This window comes from Eleutherodactylus coqui, chromosome 1, assembly GCF_035609145.1.
Source record: "Eleutherodactylus coqui strain aEleCoq1 chromosome 1, aEleCoq1.hap1, whole genome shotgun sequence".
Classification (NCBI taxonomy): domain Eukaryota; kingdom Metazoa; phylum Chordata; class Amphibia; order Anura; family Eleutherodactylidae; genus Eleutherodactylus; species Eleutherodactylus coqui.
Window position 1 is genome coordinate 75,812,218 of NC_089837.1, and position 24,206 is coordinate 75,836,423.

Sequence of the window (24,206 nt, forward strand, 5' to 3'; positions counted from 1 at the left end):
AAGAAAAGATTTGGCTGCCGACGGCGAGGGAGAGCGGGGAGGAACAGAGGGGAGATATCTCTCTCTCTCTCTCTCTCCCTCTCTCCCCCCCGCCCCCCCTGCTCACTGCCGCAACTCACCTCTCACCCACGCTGGCAGCCGAACCTTTTCTTCCGAGCGGGCAGATACTCGCTAAGGACAATGCTTGATCGAGTAATTGTCCTTAGCGAGTATGCTCGCTCATCTCTATTCCTGACATTGTTTTTTTCGCCACATAATGTATAAAAGTAGATTTGCATAGATTTATTAAAAGACACCAAAATTGAGGAAGGCTTTTAAAAACTCGTTTTTCAAATTTTCAACTTTAGTATGTCGAATATGTAAATGGATTTGTACAAAATTTTTTGTCTAGTTTTTTTATTTTGGAAGCACATTTGAAAAAAATTATGTTTCTGAGAGATTTAGGGGACTTTATTAATGTTGGAATATAATTTTAGAATTTGTATATTTAATTTATATACATATTTATTATTGGTTATTTTAAATCCGCTCTAAAATCTAGATTTTGACATGGATTTGCCACAGACTTCATCCCTGCGTGGAATCTCTGTGCCAATTCAGATTTTAATATGCTACCGATTTTGATGGAAATCTGCTATTTTTGAACAATTTTATTTGTAGGCGAATTATTGAGAATGAACCCTACTCTATACAATCGCCAATACTAAGTAAATAGTATCGGTTGTTGCAATAGAAGGGGTTGTGTGGTTAATTTAAAGTAATAATACTTTCAGCTTCTCTCTCCTCTCATCTCACACGGAGTGTGGGAGGGTAAGACATTTACAGCAATGAATCGCCTGGAAAGTTTGTTGCTACAACAGACGTCCCCAGGCAGCGCCACGCTATTACTCTGATGATGTCATTGGGACTTGAACCAATCGGGTACTCATGATTTTATCTGAACTACAGGCTGATGGTAGCAACTGGTTCAGGAGGACACGATCGCCCAATCAGTAAAGAATATAAATTTACATCGCTGCTGCACAGAGCCCAACCAGCAGCTACGTAAATTTACAGTGGGCGGTCGTGAAGCGGTTAAAGCAGATCAATCTGATCTCCTGTACTACAGATGTCTTATACTGTTTAGTGATCTATAGTTTTCTATGATTTTGTTTTAGTGTTTTCATGTAAAAAGCTGTATAAATACTGCCAGCACAGAAAGTCTTCGATCCTGCTTACCCCATACAGACTGATAGCTTTTCTTTGTATGGGTTGGTTTATGGCGTTAAGTATAGCAATTATTTGTAATGATCTGACCAATTTTTTGCAATCTTTAACAGTCTTACTAATACTTTGTACCCTAGTCCCTCTCCTACATCTGACAGTAGCGACGGTCATTCACCGACGGTCTGTCTGCAGTAGGAATGCTCATCTCCACCCTCTGGAAAGGTGAAGGGTTCAGTGCCAAATATTAAAGGGTCATCCACTTACCCAACAACATTTTTTGCATTAGCTTCAACTGTCTTAAAATAACAGAGTAGTACTTACCCATCCTCTGCCACGGGGATCCAGCGCTGTTGCCCCACAGTCGTCCTGGTGATTACTGTGTTAGGTGATGTCAACAGAAGTCCTCTGATCGCTGCAACATCTCCTTTCTGAACTCCTGACAACATGGCGCCTAGGATGGGAGCACAGATGCCCGGAAAACAGGTGGTTATGTTGTGGACTCTGATTGGCTGCAACGGTCAGGTGACTTCCCCTGACATCCTCTTCCATAACTATCACCGGGAGGACTTTGGGGAAACATCGCTGGATTCCAGCGGCAAAGGACGGGTAAGTACCATTCTGTTTGTCATTTTAAGCTAGTGGGATCCATAGCTAAAAAGTTGTGCCCCTTTCACTCCTGTGTTTTCTGCAAGATTTCTATAAGGCCCTTTTCACATCACGTTAATTAAAGGTCTAATTAAATAGGGTAAAACTTGCAGACGGATCCTGAGTATGGTGGTCTTGTGTTCTTTGTCGTCCTTACTGCACCACCTGTGGTCAGGAGGAGACTGAATGGAGCGCTGGTCACACACTTATAGTGGGTTTTGCGGAGTTAGCCAAGCAGCAAGTGCTCAGGTACTTCCAATAGCGCTATTGAAATGAATGGAGCGCCATCTACATATGCTCGTCCAGCTCTAGGTTCATATTGACTGCTGGGGAAGAAGCGACACCGTATTGACATGCAGAGGGGAAACTGGGAACCTTGTTCTCAAGATCTCCGGTAAAACCCCCACTGATCACCAAGTACTACCCATTTAAGCCCTATACATTAGCGTATACATCGGGAAAACCTTATGCTAAATGAATCCTTTGGGCGCCATTCATTTGATATAGACCAAAAGAGTATATATGACGGTATACCTTTTTACTGTATAGAAAAGCGTAGTTGACTATGAACAGTATAAATGTTTTTGCATAGGAGCGTATGGATGGCATATGTGTCTGAGGGGGCCAAAAGGGCCAAATGACAATAAGGCGATGCCAGTATTATAAATGGCACGTGCCCTATTGCAGCTTTTATTCATTGATGCCAGAAGAAGCTTCACGGGTTCCCAGAATATTTTTTTTTCCATCCCTGAATGTGTTGTCTGGTGTCTTCAGAGATCTCAGCAGGGATAATTTAGAGCCACCATTATTACTATGTTGCTGCACCGGTTGTTCGATAATGGCGTAGCGATTATCAACGTTAATAGTTTATGATGATTACTGTCTGCTGCACCATGCGGTGTTTGTTCAGGGACTACAGTAGCAGTATTTGGGCACAGATGGCACACACAAATGGGTGAAGTTCTTGGCACAAAGGAATGAGCTAGTGAGCAGAAGGCTGGGATCACGAGGTGACGAAATGACAATATTCCTAGGAAGAGACAAGATGAGCAGACATTAAGACGGGGCAGAAGCACAAAGCTGAGCAATCTGGAGTATGTAGTGAGCATGCGGAAAACCTGCTGGAGAGACCAGAACGTACGAGGAAAGGCATTGGGTTTTTTTTACGATGAAGACACTCTGTCCAATAGGGACATAAGCAGCCACGTGACATAATGAGACTCCTGTACCAACTTGTAGATTTAGGTTATACGTCCATATGACTTCTTGTCCTTCTTATACAGATCATCGTTCACAAGGAGCCCGAGAATGTGACCGGCTCCAAACTGCACTACAACATGGCGAAGAATTACCCGAATGAGAACAAAGATGCTTGGGATGTGAAGCAGCTGCTGGAGGTGAGAGGGCAAAGCGGACAGATGTAGAATATGCCTGTATTGCACTTTGTATAGGGAGTGAAATCATGTTCATGGACAATACTGGTCAAAAGTTTGGACACACTTTTTTCCTGCATTGATTCATATTGAAAACTATGAAGGAACACGTGAATTTAAGTAGTAAACAAAAAAGTGTTCACCAGAATGTTTTTTTTTTGTTTTTTTAGATTTTATATTCTTCAAAGCAACACCCTTTTTTGCTTTGATGGCAGCTTTGCTCACTCTTGGCATTCTTTCAGTCAGCTTCAAGAGGTAGTTGTCTAAAGTGGTTTTCCAACAGTCTTAAGTTCCCAGAATTGGTGAGCACTTATTGGCTGCTTTTTCCTTCACTCATCCCAAGCCATCTCAGTTGGGATTACGTCGGGTGATTGTGGAGGCTGAGCCAGCGCCGAGAACCAATCAGAGCCGGCGAGCTCTGATTGACTAAGCACAGTCAATGAATGGCTGTGATTGGGCATCAAGCCAGCGCCGAGATCCAATCACAGCAATCTATTACTGAAGGCGGGGTTCTCAAACCTGGCTTACAGCAATAGATGATTGTCAGTGCAGGGGAAGGCTGGAGCAGTGCCAGAGACCAGCAACCGAGGCCCCTACGGCACCTGTAAGGTGAGTATTGCTTTTGTTTTCCATCTAGTGTAGCTAGGGCTGATTTTCAGGGTAGGGCCTACATATGGTTTCTATTAGTACCATTTTGAAGTACTTATGACTTTTTGATAGCCTTTTATTACATTTTTTCTTGGAGAAAGGATGACAAAAAAGCGCAATTCTGGTATTGTGTATTTTTTTTGTCTGTCAATTTTCATGATGTGTTATTAATGTTTTATTTTGATAGATCAGACATTAAAGGGGTTGTCCCGCGCCGAAACGTTTTTTTTTTTTTTTCAATGGCCCCCCCGTTCGGCGCGAGACAAACCCGATGCAGGGGCTAAAAAAAAAACCGCACAGTACTTACCCGAATCCCCGCGCTCCGGTGACTTCTTACTTACCTTGTGAAGATGGACGCCGGGATCTTCACCCTCGGTGGACCGCAGGGCTTCTGTGCGGTCCATTGCCGATTCCAGCCTCCTGATTGGCTGGAATCGGCACACGTGACGGGGCGGAGCTACGAGGGCAGCTCTCCAGCACGAGCAGCCCCATTCAAAACGGAGAAGACCGGACTGCGCAAGCGCGTCTAATTGGGCGATTAGACGCTGAAAATTAGACGGCACCATGGAGACGAGGACGCTAGCAACGGAACAGGTAAGTGAATAACTTCTGTATGGCTCATAATTAATGCACAATGTACATTACAAAGTGCATTAATATGGCCATACAGAAGTGTATACCCCCACTTGCTTTCACGGGACAACCCCTTTAATGGACATGTCAATACCAAATATATGTTGTTTTTTTAAATTCACTAGAAGTATGAGAAAAGGCTTTTTAAAAACTTTTTAATATCCTCAATTTCTTACAATAATGGAAACTTGTTTCATTCATTTTTTTGTTCTTTGGTCCTTATGGGGACTTGAACTTGCGATAGTTTGATTGCTTATACCATATACTGCAATACTTTGGTGAGAATATTTCAGCCGTCACTCTATTAAGACAGGTCACAGGCTCGTCTTAATATGCAAAAATACATGGCAGTCCTGAGGGCTTTCAAAGGGCCGCCAATGATCTCATGGAAATATGAGGTGTGTAAATGCCACTGTCGGAAATGCCATTAGGTTAACAGCTGCGATTGGCGTGAATGGTGATCGGACGGGTGACTAGCCATGTGTGCCATGCGGGCTCTGCTTCCTGGCCTGCTACATACAGACCTCGCAGCTAATAGGGAGTACATGTATGAGGTGTGAACATAGGCTTAACTAGCTGCTCACCAGAAACAAAGCTGAAGATACAACTACAGAATGTCTTTGTGGCTTATGGTATTGTGTAGTATTAGGGTTTGTATGCGTTACTGTTGAGCTTTTCATCGTTCTTCCTGCTGTGTGCACAAAGTCTTATCTGAACTTGTCTAGAAGGTCATTAGTGGGAATTTCTTGTCTGCAGCAATTCAGCCATGACATATCCGAAAAGGCATCAACTGTCTGCCTGGCTCATCTCTTCACCTATCAGGACTTTGACATGGGGACTCTAGGACTCGCTTATGTTGGATCCCACAAGCCAAATACCCATGGTGGAATCTGTCCTAAAGGTGAGCGACAGTCAATGGGGAAAATTTAATAAAGCTTGATTGGCTTAAAAAAAATTTGTGCAAGAATTGTGATTTTTAGTTTTTAAATGTACACCTTGGTTAACGTGGGAGAGGCTTGTCAAGACGATTTGCCTGATGTATGAAGAGGGTTGTTTACCAGCATGGATCATATTAAGATCGCTGTTTGATACGCCAGTAGAGATGAGCGAGCACCCAAATGCTCAGGTCTGCGTTATTCGAGTCGAGCTTTTCGTAAAATTCGAGAGTTCTACTCGAGTAACGAACCCCATTTACTACAATGGGAGACTCATACATTTTTGTATGTGGGATGCCGGGTGCCGAGCTTTTTTTTTTCTTTCTCACTCTCTCCCTCTCCTCCCACTCTCTGTCCCCCCACTCTCTCTCCCCCCACTCTCTCTCCCCCCACTCTCTCTCCCCCCACTCTCTCTCCCCCCACTCTCTCTCCCCCCACTCTCTCTCCCCCCACTCTCTCTCCCCCCACTCTCTCTCTCCCTCCCTCTCCCCCCCTCTCTCCCCTCTCTCCCCCTCTCTCCCTCTCCCCCCTCTCTCCCTCTCCCCCCTCTCTCCCTCTCCCCCCCTCTCCCTCCTCCCTCTCCCCCCTCTCCCTCCTCCCTCTCCCCCCTCTCCCCCTCTCCCCCCCTCTCCCCCTCTCCCCCCTCTCTCCCTCTCCCTCTCCCCTCCCTCTCCCCCCTCCCCCTCTCCCCCCCTCTCTCCCTCTCCCCCCTCTCTCCCTCTCCCCCCCCTCTCCCTCTCCCCCCCCTCTCCCTCCTCTCCCTCTCCCCCCTCTCCCTCCCTCTCCCCCCCCCCTCTCTCCCTCTCCCCCCTCTCTCCCTCTCCCCCCTCTCTCCCTCCCCCCCCCCCCCCCTCTCTCCCTCTCCCCCCCTCTCTCCCTCTCCCCCCCTCTCTCCCTCTCCCCCCCTCTCTCCCTCTCCCCCCCTCTCCCTCTCCCCCCCCTCTCCCTCTCCCCCCCTCTCCCTCCTCCCTCTCCTCCCTCTCCCCCCTCTCCCTCCTCCCTCTCCCCCCTCTCCCCCTCTCCCTCCCTCTCCCCCTCTCCCCCTCTCCCCCCCTCTCCCCCCTCTCTCCCTCTCCCCTCCCTCTCCCCCCTCCCCCTCTCCCCCCCTCTCTCCCTCTCCCCCCTCTCTCCCTCTCCCCCTCTCCCTCTCCCCCCCCTCTCCCTCCTCTCCCTCTCCCCCCCTCCCTCTCCCCCCCCTCTCTCCCTCTCCCCCCTCTCTCCCTCTCCCCCCCCTCTCTCCCTCTCCCTCCTCCCTCTCCCCCCCTCCCTCCCTCTCCCTCCCTCTCCCCCCCCCTCTCTCCCTCTCCCCCCCTCTCTCCCTCTCCCCCCCTCTCTCCCTCTCCCCCCCTCTCTCCCTCCCCCCCCCTCTCTCCCTCCCCCCCCCTCTCCCTCTCCCCCCCCCCCCCCTCTCCCCCCCTCTCTCCCCTCCCTCTCCCCCCCCCCTCTCTCCCTCTCCCCCCTCTCTCCCTCTCCCCCCCCCCCCTCTCTCCCCCCTCTCCCCCCCCCCTCTCTCCCCCTCCCCCCCCTCTCCCCCCCTCTCTCCCTCTCCCCCCCTCTCTCCCTCTCCCCTCCCTCTCCCCCCCCCTCTCTCCCTCTCCCCCCCTCTCTCCCTCTCCCCCCCTCTCTCCCTCTCCCCCCCCCCCTCTCTCCCCCCTCTCCCTCTCCCCCCCCCCCCCCCCTCTCTCCCCCTCCCCCCCCTCTCCCCCCCTCTCTCCCTCTCCCCCCCCTCCCTCCCTCTCCCTCCCTCTCCCCCTCTCCCCCCCCCCCCCCCTCTCTCCCTCTCCCCCCCCCCCCTCTCTCCCTCCCCCCCCCCCCCCCCCCCCCCTCTCCCTCCCCCCCTCTCTCCCTCTCCCCCCCCCTCTCTCCCCCCTCTCCCTCTCCCCCCCCCCTCTCTCCCCCTCCCCCCCCCCTCTCCCCCCCTCTCTCCCTCTCCCCCCCCTCCCTCCCTCTCCCTCCCTCTCCCCCTCTCCCCCCCTCTCCCCCCCCCCCCTCTCTCCCTCTCCCCCCCCCCCCCCCCCTCTCTCCCTCCCCCCCCTCTCTCCCTCTCTCTCCCTCTCCCCCCCCCCTCTCTCCCTCTCCCCCCCCTCTCTCCCTCTCCCCCCCCCCTCTCCCTCTCCCCCCCCCCTCTCCCTCTCCCCCCCCCCTCTCCCTCTCCCTCTCCCCCCCCCTCTCCCTCTCCCTCTCCCCCCCCCTCTCCCTCTCCCTCTCCCCCCCCTCTCCCTCTCCCTCTCCCCCCCCCCTCTCCCTCTCCCTCTCCCCCCCCTCTCCCTCTCCCTCTCCCCCCCCCTCTCCCTCTCCCTCTCCCCCCCCCTCTCCCTCTCCCTCTCCCCCCCCCTCTCCCTCTCCCTCTCCCCCCCCCTCTCCCTCTCCCTCTCTCCCTCTCTCCCTCCCTCTCTCTCTCCCTCCCTCCCAGACAAAAAATTTGCCATTGACGCACGCTGCATCGTGACGGGAGGGGCCAAAACAGGCACGTCACAGTGGGGAGGAGCCAAAAACTGGGGCGGGATCGAACGCGGCTTGATGCTCGTTCCGGTAACGAGCACCATCGAGTATGCTAATACTCGAACGAGCATCAAGCTCGACCAGAGTATGTTCACTCATCTCTAAACGCCAGTCTTCAATGTGTGTGTGTGTTCGTTTTTCTGTATTGCCGTTTTTGTAGGTTTGTATACGTTGTTCTTCATCCACAAACTTCTATTACGTGGTTTATTGGTTTATTGGATCATATCTTAATTTTGTGGTTTTGACACAACTAGTTTAAGAAAATAGGAAATGCCCTTTATTCTGGCATATCACCTGCTGTCAGTGTCTGGCCTTCCTCCTTTGTAGTAGGTTTGTACCGTTCCTAAGTGTTAGACGTCTTATTTACGCAGGAGATGCTGCCGTCCTTGTTTCGTTTTCATAGTTCGTCTCAGGAGGATTCTCTTCTGGTCCTCGCAAACTAAGTTGATGTCGGTGACTTTTGTTTCTGCATTCTGCTCTAACTGAAATGTCCCCTGTGACATGACTGCATCTCTCTTTATCCCCGGACAGCTTACAGAAGTGAGTCATCTCAGAAAGCCATTTACCTGAACACTGGTTTAACAAGTACGAAAAACTACGGGAAAACCATCCTGACCAAGGTAGAACCGGAAGCTTCTCCGCATAAATTCATAGTAGCAATAGAATAGTAAATATCTTAAAGGTATATTGGGACATGTATGATAATTGCACGTTTTAATACTTTTTCTGAAGTTCACTTAACCCCTTAAGGACGCAGCCCTTTTTTTTCCACTTACGTTTTTTCCTCCATTCTTTTAAAAAAAATCGTAGCTCCTTTATTTATCCATCGGCGTCGCTGTATGAGGGCTTGTTTTTTGCAGGACAAGTTGTAGTTTTCCGTGGTACTATTTAATGTACATATTATGAAAAACTTTTAAAAAGTTAGGTAAAATGGAAAAAAAAACCAATTCTGCCATCTTTTGGTGCGTCTTGTTTCTACGGCGCACAAACTGCAACAGAAATGACGTGATAACTTTATTCTATGGGTCAGCACGATTCCTACAATATCAAACATATAGGGTTTTTTTTGCTGTACATCATTTATTTTTTTTCAAGGACAAAATTTTTTTTATTACTTTCTGCCGCCAACTTCTGCACACAATAACCCTTTTATTTTTCCGTCGACTTAGTTGTGCGAGGGCTAATTTTTTAACGGGACGTCCTGCAGTTTCTGTTGGTACCAATTTGGAATACATACGACTTTTTGATCACTTTTGCTTGGAGACAGGCTTTCATTAATTTTTTTTTCTGACGACATTCATTGTGCGGGGGAAATAATGCGTTATTTTGATAGATCGGACTTTTATGGACGCAGCGATGCTAAATATGTACTTATTGTTTTATGATTTTGATTCTTTTATTAGAAATATGGCAAAAGAGAGGTGATCTAAACTTTTATTTCTTTTCTTTTTTTTTTTACAATTGGTAAAACTTTATTAATCTAGTTTTTACGTTTTACCTTTTTTTTAGCCCCCCTAGGGGACAGCAACTTGCAATGCTTTGCTTTTATTGCTCCTGCAGTATGATGTAATGCCACAGCATTACATCATATTGCGATCGGGCAGGCAGTTATCAAGCCACCCCACAGGGACGGCTTGATGGGCATTCTGCCATGACAGCTCTGAGGCCTTTCAGAAGGCCCCCGGCTGCCATGACACCCGTGTTTGGGGGGATTTTATTGCCGCTGTCAGAACTGACAGCATCGTTCAAAGGGTTAACAGCTTTGATCAGCCACGCGGCTGATCAGAGCTGTTGCCGCCGGGTGTCGACTGTAAGAAACAGCCGCGCGTAGCGGCGTATGATGGGAGATCGCCACGCGATCTTCCTTCATACAAACCCCGACGCTGCAGGCCACAATATATACCCCGCAGTGGGAAGGGGTTAAAGGGACTTTTGCACTTTTATGTAAATTAATCTTTAATTATTTATTTTTTAGAAAATGTTCATAATAGTTGATTCTAAGCTTTTTTGCAATAGGTTTTATCAGAGTGTTCTGTACATTGTTTTTTGTAGAAAACCCCCTATTTAGCTATGCAGAGGGATGCTGAGGAATTAGTCTTCAGCTCGCTAACTGCATAGCTGAACAGGAAGCTCTAAGGCTGCCTGTCCAGGGGTGATAGTTTATTGTGTTTGCCGCGGTGATAATCCGGCTGCGGGTACCGCAATAAGAGCTTTCCATAGACTTACTATGGAAAGTGCACCCCGACGTCTACGAGCCAGTCAACCCTAATGTTATAGAGCGCACCTGCTAGCTGCACCACTAAAATGCTCACCTCCCATAACTCCATATCTGCTATCAACCAACCACCACCAACAGCATTGCTCTGTATTGTACATCATTCCCCAGTGATAATCATCAGATAGATGGTCTAATAGTGGCTTTGACGAATACAGTTGGTTGCCGGTCCGAGTTTTGGCCGCGGATGAACCAATATTTGTAGCACGGAGTGACTTTGTGTCTTTTTACAGGAAGCTGACCTGGTAACTACTCATGAGCTGGGTCACAACTTTGGATCTGAACACGACCCTGACAGTATGGAAGACTGTGCACCTAGTGAAGACCGTGGGGGCAAATTTGTGATGTACCCTATAGCTGTGAGTGGAGACCATCAGAATAATAAGGTAAAGATGATCCTTCACACATTACTCGGTCATCTGCTCCATGTACTCACGTCATACCTCTGACTACCATAGAAGTCGTATGGCAGTGGTGTCCTCCAGTCTTACATATATATCGTGTTGACCTCATGATTTCACTGTTGTATATTATATTTTGTTAATGACCATTTCCGAAAACTCACCTATTTACAACCACCTAGGTGGTAAACTCTTGAAACACACAAAGCTCTTATCCCTTCCTGATCTCCGTCATCTTTGGTTACGAATCCACTACTGGAAGGGGTTAGTTTAAGGTGCCTTACATTGAAGAAAGGGAGCCTTATCTTAAAACATTAAATTGCCCCCCCTCCCCCCATTGGCCACCCAGGGCAGAAGGGCAGAACGGCCATATAGCAGCGACATGAGTTACCTCTATGATACATATGCCCTTGCTCTGCCTTTTACGCTGCACTGCATTTTTGCACTGTGCACAATGGGAGAAGACAAGAGACATACAATGGATGCTTTCTAGTACAGTAAGTGCTTGTATGGGACAAGTCCTTTTAAAGGACCGCTCTAGTGAAAACATGATTTGCCATCCCTTCCCCCTCACCTGATTGCCTGTCACACTCTGGACGCCTATTATGTATGTTGCAGTCACTTCCATACAGTGCAGCCCCCTGTCTAATACTTGTCAGATACCATCTTGATGCTGAGATTTCCTCCTGCTCACTTTCTCTCTATTCTGCTACACTCTTATGATGCATTAAGTGATCAGCTATAGCTAGTACCATCTCTGCCTGCTGGGAGGATGCTGATTATATACTCTGTAGTCTATATTCACACAAATAAATTACAAACCATAATTATACAGAAGAATAAGCTGTAATCTCCTCTATTATAACTGTAAGAGGAGCCTCTAATCACACAGCATTAACAGTGATAGGAGTATGGTTAAACTAAATTATGGTGCCGTTGGGGAAGGTGACAGGGGAGCCAGGGAGGGTGTATATATATATATATTTTTTTTATATACAAGTCTATGGGAAAGCACGCTCATGGGAATCTGAAAAATAACATGTAGATCACCTGGCTTCCTGTCACCTCCCCCAACAGCTCCATAACTTAGTATATAGTGCTGTAGAGAGGTGACAGGTTACCTTTAAAGTATTTGAAGTTGATTTGGGTTTGATGCTCTGTATAAGTAGGTATTGAACTCCTTTCCGCTTCTCTCCATCAGATGTTCTCCATTTGCAGCAGAGAGTCAATCCTGCGCACGCTGATGAGCAAGGCTTCTATCTGCTTCAAGGAGCGCAACAACAAGGTCTGCGGTAACTCCAGGGTGGATGAGGGGGAAGATTGTGACCCAGGCCTGCTGCACCAACATGACGACCCTTGCTGTACCTCTGAGTGCAAGTTTAAGAATAATGCAAAATGCAGGTAAATCAAAAACGGGCAACTATATTAGGTCGTAGCTTGAGAAATGGCCATTTGGAGAATTCATCCCTCTTTATAGTGCAAAGTCCACTTTTGAACTCCATTTCACAAGATTCAAATCCATATGAGTAGATTTGCTGGAGGTCAACTAGTTTGTCATTAAACCATTTTAAAGGGTATTCTGGCAAATGGCACTTAGCATAAATTTGTAGGATGTACACAAATGTTTGGTAATTGGACATTTTCCTCTAGTACACCCACCTATTGGGAGAACTGGGGTCCTGTGACCTCCATTGTTTTGTAGAAAACGATCCATGTCCCTTGTAACTCACCAGTATCCAGTGAGACAGTTTTCCTATCATAGACAATGGCATTATTGTCCAGGACCAGAAATTCGGGGTCTGCTGGTTTTCTCTCAGTCCAAGGGCTATGTCTGGTATTGCGAATATTCAGTTGAATGGGAATAAACTGCAATACCAGACTCAATCCATGGACAGATGTGCTGTGACTTTTTGAAAAACAGCATAACATTTTTTGTAGTCCTAGGTAACCCCTTTTAATCTTCAGGAGCATACAATAGTGTAAGAGGAGATTATAAGGGGAATTAAAGGTTCTTGGTGTAACACCGTGTATGTTTTGCACATATATATTGTCCTGTGTACTCTCAGATTAGAGGTCCACATTACATGAGAACTCTGCAGTAAACTTGTGAGAGCCACCCTGGTTAGAATGTACAGGCATCTTAACTTATCTGAGACCCCCTTCCTGGCTTTTGCAGAACCGTCTGTGTGCTACAAGTTGTGTTTACACAATGTTTTGCTATATCGTATAGTGTGATTTTTTTTTTTTAGCAGGTTACTAAATCTTAAAAGTATGTTGTTTAAATCCACTATTATTCCAGTGATCGGAACAGTCCTTGCTGCAAGAATTGCCAATTTGAAACTGCACAAAAGAAATGCCAGGAAGCTATAAATGCCACCTGCAAAGGAGAGTCCTACTGCACAGGTTAGTGCTGCATTAAAGATTAAAGGGGTTGTCCAGTTGTAAACTATTGGTGGCCTGTCCTTAGAATAGGTCATCAGTAGTAGATCAGTGGGGGTCTGCCGTCTGTGACCTATGCTGATCATCTGTTCATTGGGCTGATGCTTTCATGCACTGAGCTGATTTCTGCAGGAAGCACACAGCGCCTTTACAACTGTAGTGGACAGGTGCGGTATTACAGGCAAAGTTCCCATTGAAGTGAATGGCCTGCAATACAAAGCCTGGCCACTGCAGTGGCAGTAGGAATGGAGCTGTGTGCTTCCTGCAGAAATCCGTTCAATGCACGAGCAAACATCTGATTGTTGGGGATACCTGGTGACAGACCCCCACTGATCTATTATAGCTATTAATGGCCTTTTGTAAGGATAGACCATTAATATTTTATAACTGGACAACCGCTTTAATCTGAGTCTTTCAGCCACGGCATTTATCACTTGCTATCTTCCTTTAGAATATTTGTTGTCTTCTGTTCTCCTTCTGTGAGGCTAAAAAACAGGGTCTGCTTTTTTTCATGGAAACCGCCCTGTTTTTGCCTATGGGCTGTGTCTGTTATTGCAGCGCTGCCTCATTTATTATATTGCATCATATGACCCGTAGATACTCTACATGTCCTCCTTCTTTGACGGATGGCTACAGACCTTATGGTATGCATTTGTCTACCTCTTGATTTTTAGAAGCCTAGATATAGAGAAAAAGTAAAAAAGAAAATCTTTATTTTTGCATCACATTATTGGAGACTTCTGTGCTTGTGTTAGCATGATAGCATTTCCTTTAGCCATCTGTCAATTCTGTATCCCAGATAAGAACGTTAAAGGGAGTTAACATGGACATGCCAAAAGTCATGGGATAGCAGTATATAAATGGATTACCTCCGCTGATCGCTTGGGAACGCACCACACCTGTATACATTATGAGATGATATCTTGTGAGGTTGAACACTGGACAGCGTGCTCTCGGCAAGGCAGTGTTAATTATCGGAGTTTGAACAAGGCATAATGGTGGATGCCAGAGGGTTGGGCCATTCCATTACTAAAATTGTGTGGGCAGTTAATATTCCTATAACGACAGTGTCACGTGTGTATTGGGAATACATAATTGAAGACCTCACCGCCCACCGTGCACAGTACGGTGGCTGCCCACGGGCGTTTAATGATCGCAAGCAATGGTGTCAGGCTAAAGTCGTCTGAGCAAACAAATTAGTAACTCTATAGAGTGCCATGGGAATGTGGGCACAAAAGCTCTTTTCATTGATTCTATTTAACATCTGTTTTTGTTTTTTTTAAATTGGTTATCCATATGTACCATCCTGTCACTCAATCCACTATGGACATTTCAGTATTGGTGATAGAGTGCACCTCACTTTGTACCCATCCACAGGGAACAGCAGTGACTGTCCTGCGCCCGGTAATGCAGCTGATGACACCGTCTGTGTAGATCTGGGAAAATGTTTCAACGGGGAATGTCGTCCATTCTGCGAGATAGAGTTGAGCCTAAAGTCCTGCGCCTGCAATGGTAAGATATTCTGTATGACCCAGACATACACAGCAACTGAACAGGAAGCTGCCGCCATGTCCCAGGCCAGTACTAATAATTCTTGGTCCCGTTCCAGGTCTGTTCTATTTCTAAAGCAGCTTAGTCGACCCGATCATCTGTTGTTCGTACTTCTCTACAGAGTCATCAGTTTATTATACACAGTCACGTCTTCTGAGGGTCCAAAATAAATCCACTTTTGGGAGGGGGGTGCAGTTTTAGGAAATTCATGTTAAAATACTCTATTAGGGAATTGTGCGTTAATAGACGGGTTCCCCATGGAGGTTTTCAAAGCGGAGAGTGGCTACAACAATGTCTGGGGAGTCTAGGATGTCATTACATTTATGGGCAGCCCATCCAACTGTGTAATACTTCATTCTCCCTCTGGTATAGTAAATTGATGCAATTTCTGTCGAGCACTTAGTTTCCTCCCAGGGAACCACATTGTGTACAGGATTGGAGGGGGGAAAAAACCTAAGCTTAGTTGCAGATTGATTAATACCGGGTTTTGCAGGTTTATTTCTTATCAGTAATTGTCTGATTTCGCTTTTTCAAAATGAGCTTAATAGAGCTATTATGTAAGCACTTGCCAAAAACTATTGATTTATCCATAATGCGTGTAATCTAACAGTATAATGCAGTAGGTCCGTTCTTCTGATGCTGAACTGTTGGGTAGAAAATGTGGGAGAGGGAGGAAGATGCGTGTAGAAAACACACTGCAGCCTCCGGCTTCCCTTTATGTAATCCTAGATTTAAGGGGTTGGCAGTATGTTTTCTACCTGCGTCTTCCTCCTTCCCCCAGAGACGTAACCATATAGCATAAGATCTGATACACCGTATTCTACTCTGTTAGATTACACAGGATACCTTTATAGATGATCTGTTGACAGATAGCTATCAGATCGGTGGGCATGTCATGCTCACCACTCCGTCCAGGGACCACCGTGTACTGGAAGGAGCACAGCTCTGTACATTATGCAGCATGGTACTGCAAGCTCAGTACTATTCTGGGGTGGGGGGGGTAAATCATTCTCCTTTTATTTACTTGAACATCTCATTTTAAGATGATATGCTTTATTTTGTGTTTTCAGAAACGGAGCATTCATGTAAAGTCTGCTGCCGGGACCACAATGGGAGTTGTAGCCCATACATGGACTCCGCTAAACAGTACCGCTTGTTACGTAAAGGGAAGCCGTGCACCGTGGGCTTCTGTGATTCCAATGTAAGTTGTCACCTCTCCGTATCAGAAAACTCCTTAAAGGGAACCTATTGTGTCCTATAAGCACCATAAACTAAGATATGGTGCTTATAAGACGGGCAACGTGCAGTCTGGAGGTGTATATTTTATACTTGGTCACCCCTGGAGATCGGCACTTTCTTTACTGTCAGACTCTTCTTTAGTAAATGTGCTCACACATTGTTCTCTACGGGAATGCATGTACACTGACCAAGCGCTGGTTTCCAGGGGTGACAATGAGGGAACAGGGACCTGGATAAGTTTAAAATATACACCCCGAACTCCACGTTCTCATAGTTTATGGTGCTTCTAGAAAGTGACAGGTACCCTTTAACACCTTCACCCTAATAGGGCATACCAATAGGCCTTCTGGTGGTGGGGTTTGTATTGAGCTGGCCCGGGAGCCAAGCCGGCTGTATACACAGGCAGTATAAGCTGTCTTTAACAGCTGACACCCACCCCCAACAGCCACAATAAGCACTCACACTGATCATGGCTGCTAACTCTTTAAATGTCCTGATCAGAGCTTGGGGGCCTCAAACGTTTTTGCCAAGATATGATTGCAAGGTGCTGTTAATTTGTCATGGCTGCTCAGAGCCTTCTGAAGGCCACCTGGGCTCTCATGTATTTCTGCCTATAGGGATGGGACTAGAGATGAGCGAGCATACTTGCTAAGGCTAACTACTCGAGCAAGTAGTGCCTTAGTCGAGTACCTGCCCGCTCGTCTCTAAAGATTTGGCTGCCGGCGCGGGTGACAGGTGAGTTGCGGGAGTGAGGTGGGGGGGCGAAGGAGAGAGGGATCTCCCCTCCGTTCCTCCCCGCTCTCCCCTCGCGGCTAAGTGCAGGGGGCTTTGAAGTTGCGCTTATCCCACGGAAATCTTGTGGTTTTTCCCTCCGGCAAAACCGCAAGATTTTTAACGGTGAAACCGACCCGTGGGAACCCAGCATTAAAGTTCAACCTCACACCCTCATGGATTAAAGCTCTCCCAAATATGAAAATATGTCCCTTTAAAATTTTTGCTCTGGTCTTCCTTATCTCCCTGGTATTTAGTACCAGTACCATGTTGTCCACAATGATGTGACATTATGTAACCACAGAGGTCGTCTTACAGCAGTAATATAGTGTTATCTGTATAATGTCCTTGTAGATACTTAGTAATATGTTTTTTTTTTTACATTCAGGGAAAATGTGAGAAACAAGTACAAGATGTGATTGAGAGGATCTGGGATTTCATTGACAAACTCAGCATCAACATGTTGGGTGAGTAATACCTGTATGACATGAAGCGATCCACCATAACTGCAGTGATCCTGGACTCCAGGCTGTTTAGCTTAAGGAGCGATCACACATCGTTTTTTAACACGCAGTGTGATTCCGTTCTGAGCTTCCGTCACAACTGCAGAGAACATTTTGATGGAACCTCTGAACAAGAACAAACAGAACCATTTACTTGTATTGCTAAACGGACACCACTTTGGCAGTTTTAAAAGGTTTCCATTATATTTGGAGTATAGAATAACATGGCCAACTACACTATTCTGTACTCCGAATATAATGAGAACAAACAGAAACCTGGTAAAACTGACACGAAAGTGGTGTCCGTTTTACAATATAAGTAAATGGTTCTGTTTGTTTTCTTCCGAGGACTGTGTTACAGCGCCGTTTGGCCCCTTTAAGGAGGACCTCTAGTTAGAGAATTTCTGTTGTATCATACTGGGGTGTGAGGCTTAGAATCCTAGAATGGTAGAGTTGGAAGGGACCTCCAGAGTCATCGGGTCCAACCCCCTGCTCAGTGCAGGATGTACTTAATCATCCCAGACAGATGTCTGTCTAATACCCCATTGTTTACTAGAATGAAGATACCAGAATGCTTAAAGGGCCGTTAACATTGGACAATTATCATGCAAAATTAAAAAAAAAAAAAAAGAATTTGCTTGATAAATGCATAGAATGTGAAGCGCTGGGCGAGAATTCAGCGAGGATCTGCCTGTGTAAACGCTCTGCACAAGCGCAGACAACCTAGCGGTGACGTCAGTGCTTGTGCAGTCATTCAGACAACCATCGTCCCGTCTAAACGAGCCATTAGTGTGTGCACTGGCCTTGGTTCTTATCGGATTCACTTGAGAGAGCTGAAAGTGCCTGTAGAATCTCATTATAGTCCGAGAAGCCGAGAGGAGCCAAAGCTTCTGCGCTCTCTAATGAGCAATTTGGCAGCTTTGTCTCCTTTCCAACGAGCTGCACGATGGCAAAAATATTGGGAAAGTGGAGCATAGACAAAACAATTATGGGAACACTAATGAACCGTCATAACAAGGGGCCTGCCTATGATACCAGAATAGCCGGGATCCTCTGAATTCTCCGGCTATGTCATATTTATGGGACCTCCTATTTCCTTACTACACGTTACAGATGAAGGTCATTTTGGCGATGGTTTTAGATTGTTTCTACCATAATTTGTCTCTTATTTTTCTTTCAGGCAAGTTTCTGGCGGACAACATTGTAGGGTCTGTCATTGTATTTTCCTTGGTCTTCTGGATTCCTCTCAGTATCCTTGTCCACTGTGTGGTCAGTATATGAGCCATTTCCCATCCTTACTTGCTTCACGGGAATGTATGATTAGAAAATGACACATTGTTTAAATGGCCACTCCTACAAAAACACGTTTTACCATCTCTGCCCCCCTCACGTGACTGCCAGTCACGCTCTGGAGGTCTCCTCTGTGTATTGTAGCCACTTCCATGCAGTGCAGCCCCTTGTCTGATGCTCATCACTCACCATCTTGATGGTGAAAATTTCACTTTCAGATCAATCCAATGATGCATTAGCTAGAGGCTGTACCATCTGTGCCTGCTGGGGGACAGTTTAACATTGGGGGGATGAGCTGTGGTCTCCTGTATTATACCTGTGTGACAGGAGCTGTGTGATCATCATCACGAACTGTGACAGAAGTATCTGCATCCCCCTCTAAGTATTTTATATGGTGCACTCCATGTAACAGCATCACTCAGACCTAAGAAATTGACTAGAAGCTGAACACATAACCTCAAATACATTTGAGCCGGTCAGATCACATGCCCATCTGAGGAGAAAGAGACCAGGAACTTCAAATAGAAAGTAATGACTAACCAAGGTGACACTAGCTAACTTATATATACTGGGGGGATAGCTACATAATGAAAAACAGCTTCACAGGTGTGGACCTTTAAATTGTTGTTATGTTAAACACATTATAATCTTGAAATCCTACAGTTTTCACAGGGACTACTGAGCCCCATAATAGTCTGATACTATTCTGTAGAGAAAAACTATCAGTAATCCTCTTATCATCACATGGAGGATTACAGTTAAAGTTAACACCTATATATAGATAACATCGGATCCACCATTCACAATAAGTGAATGTCACAGCTCACCTCCTCCCCTGAACAATGAGCTCTGTACAGAGCATGCCCACAGCACTCTCTCATAGAAATCAATGAACAAGTCCAGAACACGAACACAGGCTAATATTTCCATTTGGCTTCTGTAAAGCATTTCTCTCCCTTCTACCCCCCAATGTAATATCTGCACTGTACATGTAACTTAAGGGTAAAGTGATATAATTACCAGAAAAAAAGGGTCTTTTTAATTACCAGAATGAAAAGGGTTGTACCAGAATTTCAAGGACCTTGATTGTTGGGGGTCTCATTGTGGAGACCCCCCCACTAATCTCAAGAACAGGGGTCCCCGTGTCCCCTGTCGACCTCACTGCTGAGTTACTGCACCCCCTGCAGTGAGGAGGACACTGAGTAAAGCGCTGGTCATACAGGCGCACCAACGCTCCATTCACTCTCTATGGGACTGCCGATTTACCTGAGCAACATCCACTCAAAAATTTCTATCAGCCCCACTGAAATGAATGGAGCGCTGACTGCACATGTGTGGCCAGTACTCCATTCACAGTGACGTTACTGTAAGGGGAGAAGCGACGCTCGTAGTGACAGGCGAGTGGGACATGGGAGCCTTTCTCAAGATCGGTGGGGGTCTCAGCTGAGATCAGCAAGCTATCCCCTCTCTTATGGATATCCTATGGATGGGGCATGACTTGAAATTCTGGTACAATCCCTTTAAAAATATTCTTCTCTTTGTACAAAATGTAAATCTTATGTTGATGATAAAACAACATATTAAAAGGATAAAAGAGCTGCAAGAAGTGTCCCTAAGCTTTTACTGAGAAGAGGTGGTGGGCCGCCACAAAAGTTGGGCTAAAAATGCAGTTGCCTTGATATTAGTTTTCTTGGACGTTTTGCGCGGCTCCCACTTTTTGGTTCTTTCCTGTCTCTAGCACTAGTCATCTTCTGGTCACATAAGAGATGTCTTGTTACTAGTGAGCGGCCATTCCAGGTCGGTCTTATTCAGTAATGTCTGATGCGTTACACACTTCTAAAGCCTGCGCTCTCCTCACTTTTCTAGGATAAGAAGCTGGACAAGCAGTATGAAGAAAATGCCAAATCCTTGTTCTTGCCAAGTGTAAGTGTTGGTGGGGTAATCAGGTGCTGCGTGATGGGGCGCTTCTGTTTAGCTGAAATGAATGGCTTTTACCAATGATAAACTAAATGGGACGGAGCTGCACTACAAATATACAGAGCCGTGCCTGGTGAATGATGGAGAGGGCGCAGCGGCCCCTTCAGACTGCTGAGCCATACCCCTTCCAATCTGATATTCTAAGGAAAGGCCATCAATATTAAAGTTGCAGACACTTAAAGTGGAAATATAAATTAAGGTCACCCTCCAGTTTCAAGCCAAATTCTGTCCCAGGACACAAACAGAAGGGGTGTATATAACCTTCAGTTGTTCTTCTTTGTCATCAATCTGATTTACCGGCTCCTGGTCCTGCTTTTGTCCTTCTAAGATGGCCGACGCAACCTTCAGACTACTGATGCACTATAGCTGCTCTGTGATTGGCTAGAGTTGCTCATGTGATCAGCACTGGCCAATCAGAGAGCAGCCTGCACTAGATAGTTAAAAAATTGTTGCCACCATCTTGGAGAGCTGAAAACGGGCATGAAACCGACAGACTGCAGGGGTGTCAGAGAAGAACAACTGCAGGAAGTGCACCTTCCTTTCCCCGGGGTCGTAAGACAGAAATTTTTCCTGAAACTGGAAGGATGCTTTAACCTCATTAATGGGCTTTAAACCTGTAAATACATAATTTTAAAGCAGTGGCTTAGCTGGCTACTAACAGCCAGGCTCCTGCTCTAACTGCCAAGAGCAGAGAAACCTCAGAGCCTAGTAGTTTAACCTCTTGCATGCCACAATTAATGGCAACTGCAGCATGTAAGCAGATAACAGGAGGAGGGGGCTCTTACTATCACTCATTGGCACCCCGCAGTGTAATTGCAAGGTACCAATGGGTTTACATGGCAGCTGGAAGCCTGAAAAAGGCCTCCACGTCTGCCATGTAACTTTGCCTAATAGGCCCTGGCTACCACAGAGTCCGATAGGCTGCTGTCATGGGCTTAGTAGAATGCTCTATATAAGTAATACAGTGTACTATCCAAGTGATTGATCACATCTTCAAGCCTCTTTCAGGAACTAAAAGATAATGCTAAAAAGTGCACTAAAGTTTAATTTAAAAAAAAAATTTAAAAATACACCTTTTCCCCCCAAAAAAACATTTTAAACGGATGCAATTTAAAAAAAATTCTTTAAAAAAGGAACACCTAATACATAGCATTGCGTTCATAACAACCGAAACATTAAAAATACTTTATTTATTTCGCACAGTAAATGCCGTAAAAATGATTTAAAAAAGCAATGTCAGAATTCTTATTTTTGTTTTGTTTGCCTCCCAAAAAACACAATAAAAAAGCAATTCAAAAGGCAGGTGGGCCTCAAAATCTATTAAAAACTGCAACTTTTCTTGCAAAAACAAGCACTTGCGTAGACTCTTTCTGGTTTTCCAGCAGTGAAGCTTAAAATGTGACAATGCCGATTCATTCGTTTTTTTGTTTTTTTAAAAAAAAGGTGTTTATAGTGTGCAAAAGTAGTAAAAAATAATTAAAAAAAAATCTGTATAAACCATTCCAAAGTATTGAAAATGGCATTTAGAAAGTTTGTTAACCATTTAGGGGGTGTTTTACAGGAATTAAAGTAAAGTGGAGGTGAAATGTAATCCCTTTTTTTTCCTACCGATTTTCCATATTAAACCATTTTCTTCCTAAAAGACATTAGAAGTTGGCATATAAAGCTCAATTTATTACCCTGAGGCCGGCTGCACATAGCAGGGCCGGATGTCGCATGCAGGTGCCCGCAGCAGAATCCAGCTCTGACCCGGCCCGGTCTTCTTTCTTCATAATCCTTACATGCGGATGGTCCGGACCGCTCGCCATCAGACATGTGCAGCACAGATTTTTTTTTAATGTTTGTTTACTTTACCCGTGCCACCGCTAGGCGATGACGTGGGTAACCGTGACCTATCTGCAATGTCATTTGCGATGAGGTGTACGGCTTCTATTCTATAGCCATCCATGCGGAATCTACACTAAAATGGAAAATGCTGCGATTTCCCCCCCCCCCCCCCCGAGCAGAAATCGCAATTGACTTCTGATCGTGTGCAGGAAGAAGCACTTTTCCATAGCATGTTACAAATGGTATTTGCTGTGGATCCACGGCGCGGACGCCACTGCGGATTCCGCACTGCAAATCCGTCCATGTGCAGCCAGCTTGAGTCTGCCGCTTTTAGTAATCTCCCACGTGTGGTCCCAGTGTACAATATAACTCCAACGCAGGCCTCAGAAATGAAGAAGCACCTTGTGGATTTTAGGGCATCCCTTTTTTTATATTCCAGACACCATTTCAAGTTTGCAGAGGCCTTCAGGTGCCAAGACATAAAAAAACGCCCCTCAGAAGCCCCTATTTTTGGAAACTACCCTCCTCAAGGAATTCATAAAAGGGGTACACTGTGTACATTGACCCCGCCCCCGCTGGTGTTTGATGGAATTTCACACTGGGCCATGAAAGTGAAAAATTATAATTTCCTTTTTCAATAATGGCTTCAATCCTGGCAGTTGCAGTGGGAGCCTAGCTGTCAGCTACAACTGGGGTCCTCTGGTGATCGCACAAACCCAGAGGCAGAGCCTGTGCTATCACCATCACGTTGCATTAAGGGTTAACAGCCTTTAAGTTTAAGGAACAGTAGACCTAGAAGTGAATGCTGAAGGTAATTGGCAGATAAATATGCATCAGTGTCTTACGACTTTCTTGATCAGTATGGGGAAGAGCTCCTGCTGCATCCAGTTGCCTGTCAGACAGGTCTGAACTGAGGTTGGCAGGAGGGGGATACATGGACAATATGCTTTATTGTCTTTGTTTCATGTTATAACTTGGCTGTTTTTTCCTGACAGAATGTGGAAATGCTGAGCAGTATGGACTCTGCCCCTGTACGTATTGTCAAACCTTTCCCATCCTCCCAACCCAACTCCCGATTCCAGCCCTTGCAGCAAGTGCCAGTAGCCCCAAGCTCCGCCAAGGGTGACCATCAGAGGATGGACACAATCCAGGAAGACCCCAGCACAGACTCTCACCTTGAAGAACCGTTTGATGATGATCCCTTCCCCAACAGCGGTTCTCCTGCCAAATCTTTTGAAGACCTGACTGACCATCCAGTCACGAGGAGCGAAAAGGCCTCTTCCTTTAAACTTCAGCGCCAAGGGAGAGTAGACAGCAAGGAGACCGAGTGCTGATACCTCCTGGCTGCTCAACTGTGACAAGCATTTATATGTCTGAAGACATCCCCAATTTTGTGTACTGTTTTCTGAGGTTACCAGATGTTGTATATATTTAATATTTTCTGCCAAGTGTTGTTTTGTACGCCCTTAACACATTCTTAAAGGGAAGCCTTTCCACAGCTCTATTTATGATTAAACAGCTTTATATTGGTTTTGTACTGGAATGATTGCTAAATGTTCTCTCCTTTCTAAAAGTGTTCGCCGTTGTGAAGATTTGTACTTTAGTTGTCCAAACAACCAAATGTATGTATTTTTCAGACTATAAGATGCACCAAAGATTCTGCCGTAATGGAAACAATAAGAATTAAAGGGGGTTTCCAGGGAAAGTGAATTTATTGTCAATCTGCTCAGCCCTCTGGAAAATGGCCCAAAAAATCAAGAGCTGCATGTTGAAACGGCTGAATGCTGATGGGTGATTTTTCTTCTGGAGAAGACTCTGGTTTGGCTTATATCCTTAGTTATGGTGCAAGGCCTGTTAGATGGTTAAACATTAACCTATAGGGTAGCTACCTTCCACTCGGTGGTGCTGTGGATGCATTTTTCCATCTTCTC

General features: G+C 45.9%; 1 protein-coding gene across 1 annotated transcript in view; it reads left to right on the forward strand.

Annotated features, from left to right (window-relative positions):
* Positions 1–23,806, forward strand: part of ADAM17 (ADAM metallopeptidase domain 17) — a 64,018-nt gene extending 40,212 nt beyond the window's left edge. Inside the window, exons 9-20 of the mRNA XM_066597421.1 lie at positions 3,135–3,248; positions 5,322–5,466; positions 8,534–8,622; positions 10,511–10,663; positions 11,880–12,079; positions 12,978–13,081; positions 14,495–14,629; positions 15,739–15,869; positions 17,067–17,145; positions 18,362–18,450; positions 20,338–20,394; positions 23,271–23,806. Of these exons, the coding sequence (XP_066453518.1) occupies positions 3,135–3,248; positions 5,322–5,466; positions 8,534–8,622; positions 10,511–10,663; positions 11,880–12,079; positions 12,978–13,081; positions 14,495–14,629; positions 15,739–15,869; positions 17,067–17,145; positions 18,362–18,450; positions 20,338–20,394; positions 23,271–23,609 (1,635 nt within the window). The 3' untranslated portion in view covers positions 23,610–23,806. The remainder of the gene's footprint in view (positions 1–3,134; positions 3,249–5,321; positions 5,467–8,533; positions 8,623–10,510; positions 10,664–11,879; positions 12,080–12,977; positions 13,082–14,494; positions 14,630–15,738; positions 15,870–17,066; positions 17,146–18,361; positions 18,451–20,337; positions 20,395–23,270) is intronic.
* Positions 23,807–24,206: the final 400 nt, after the last annotated feature.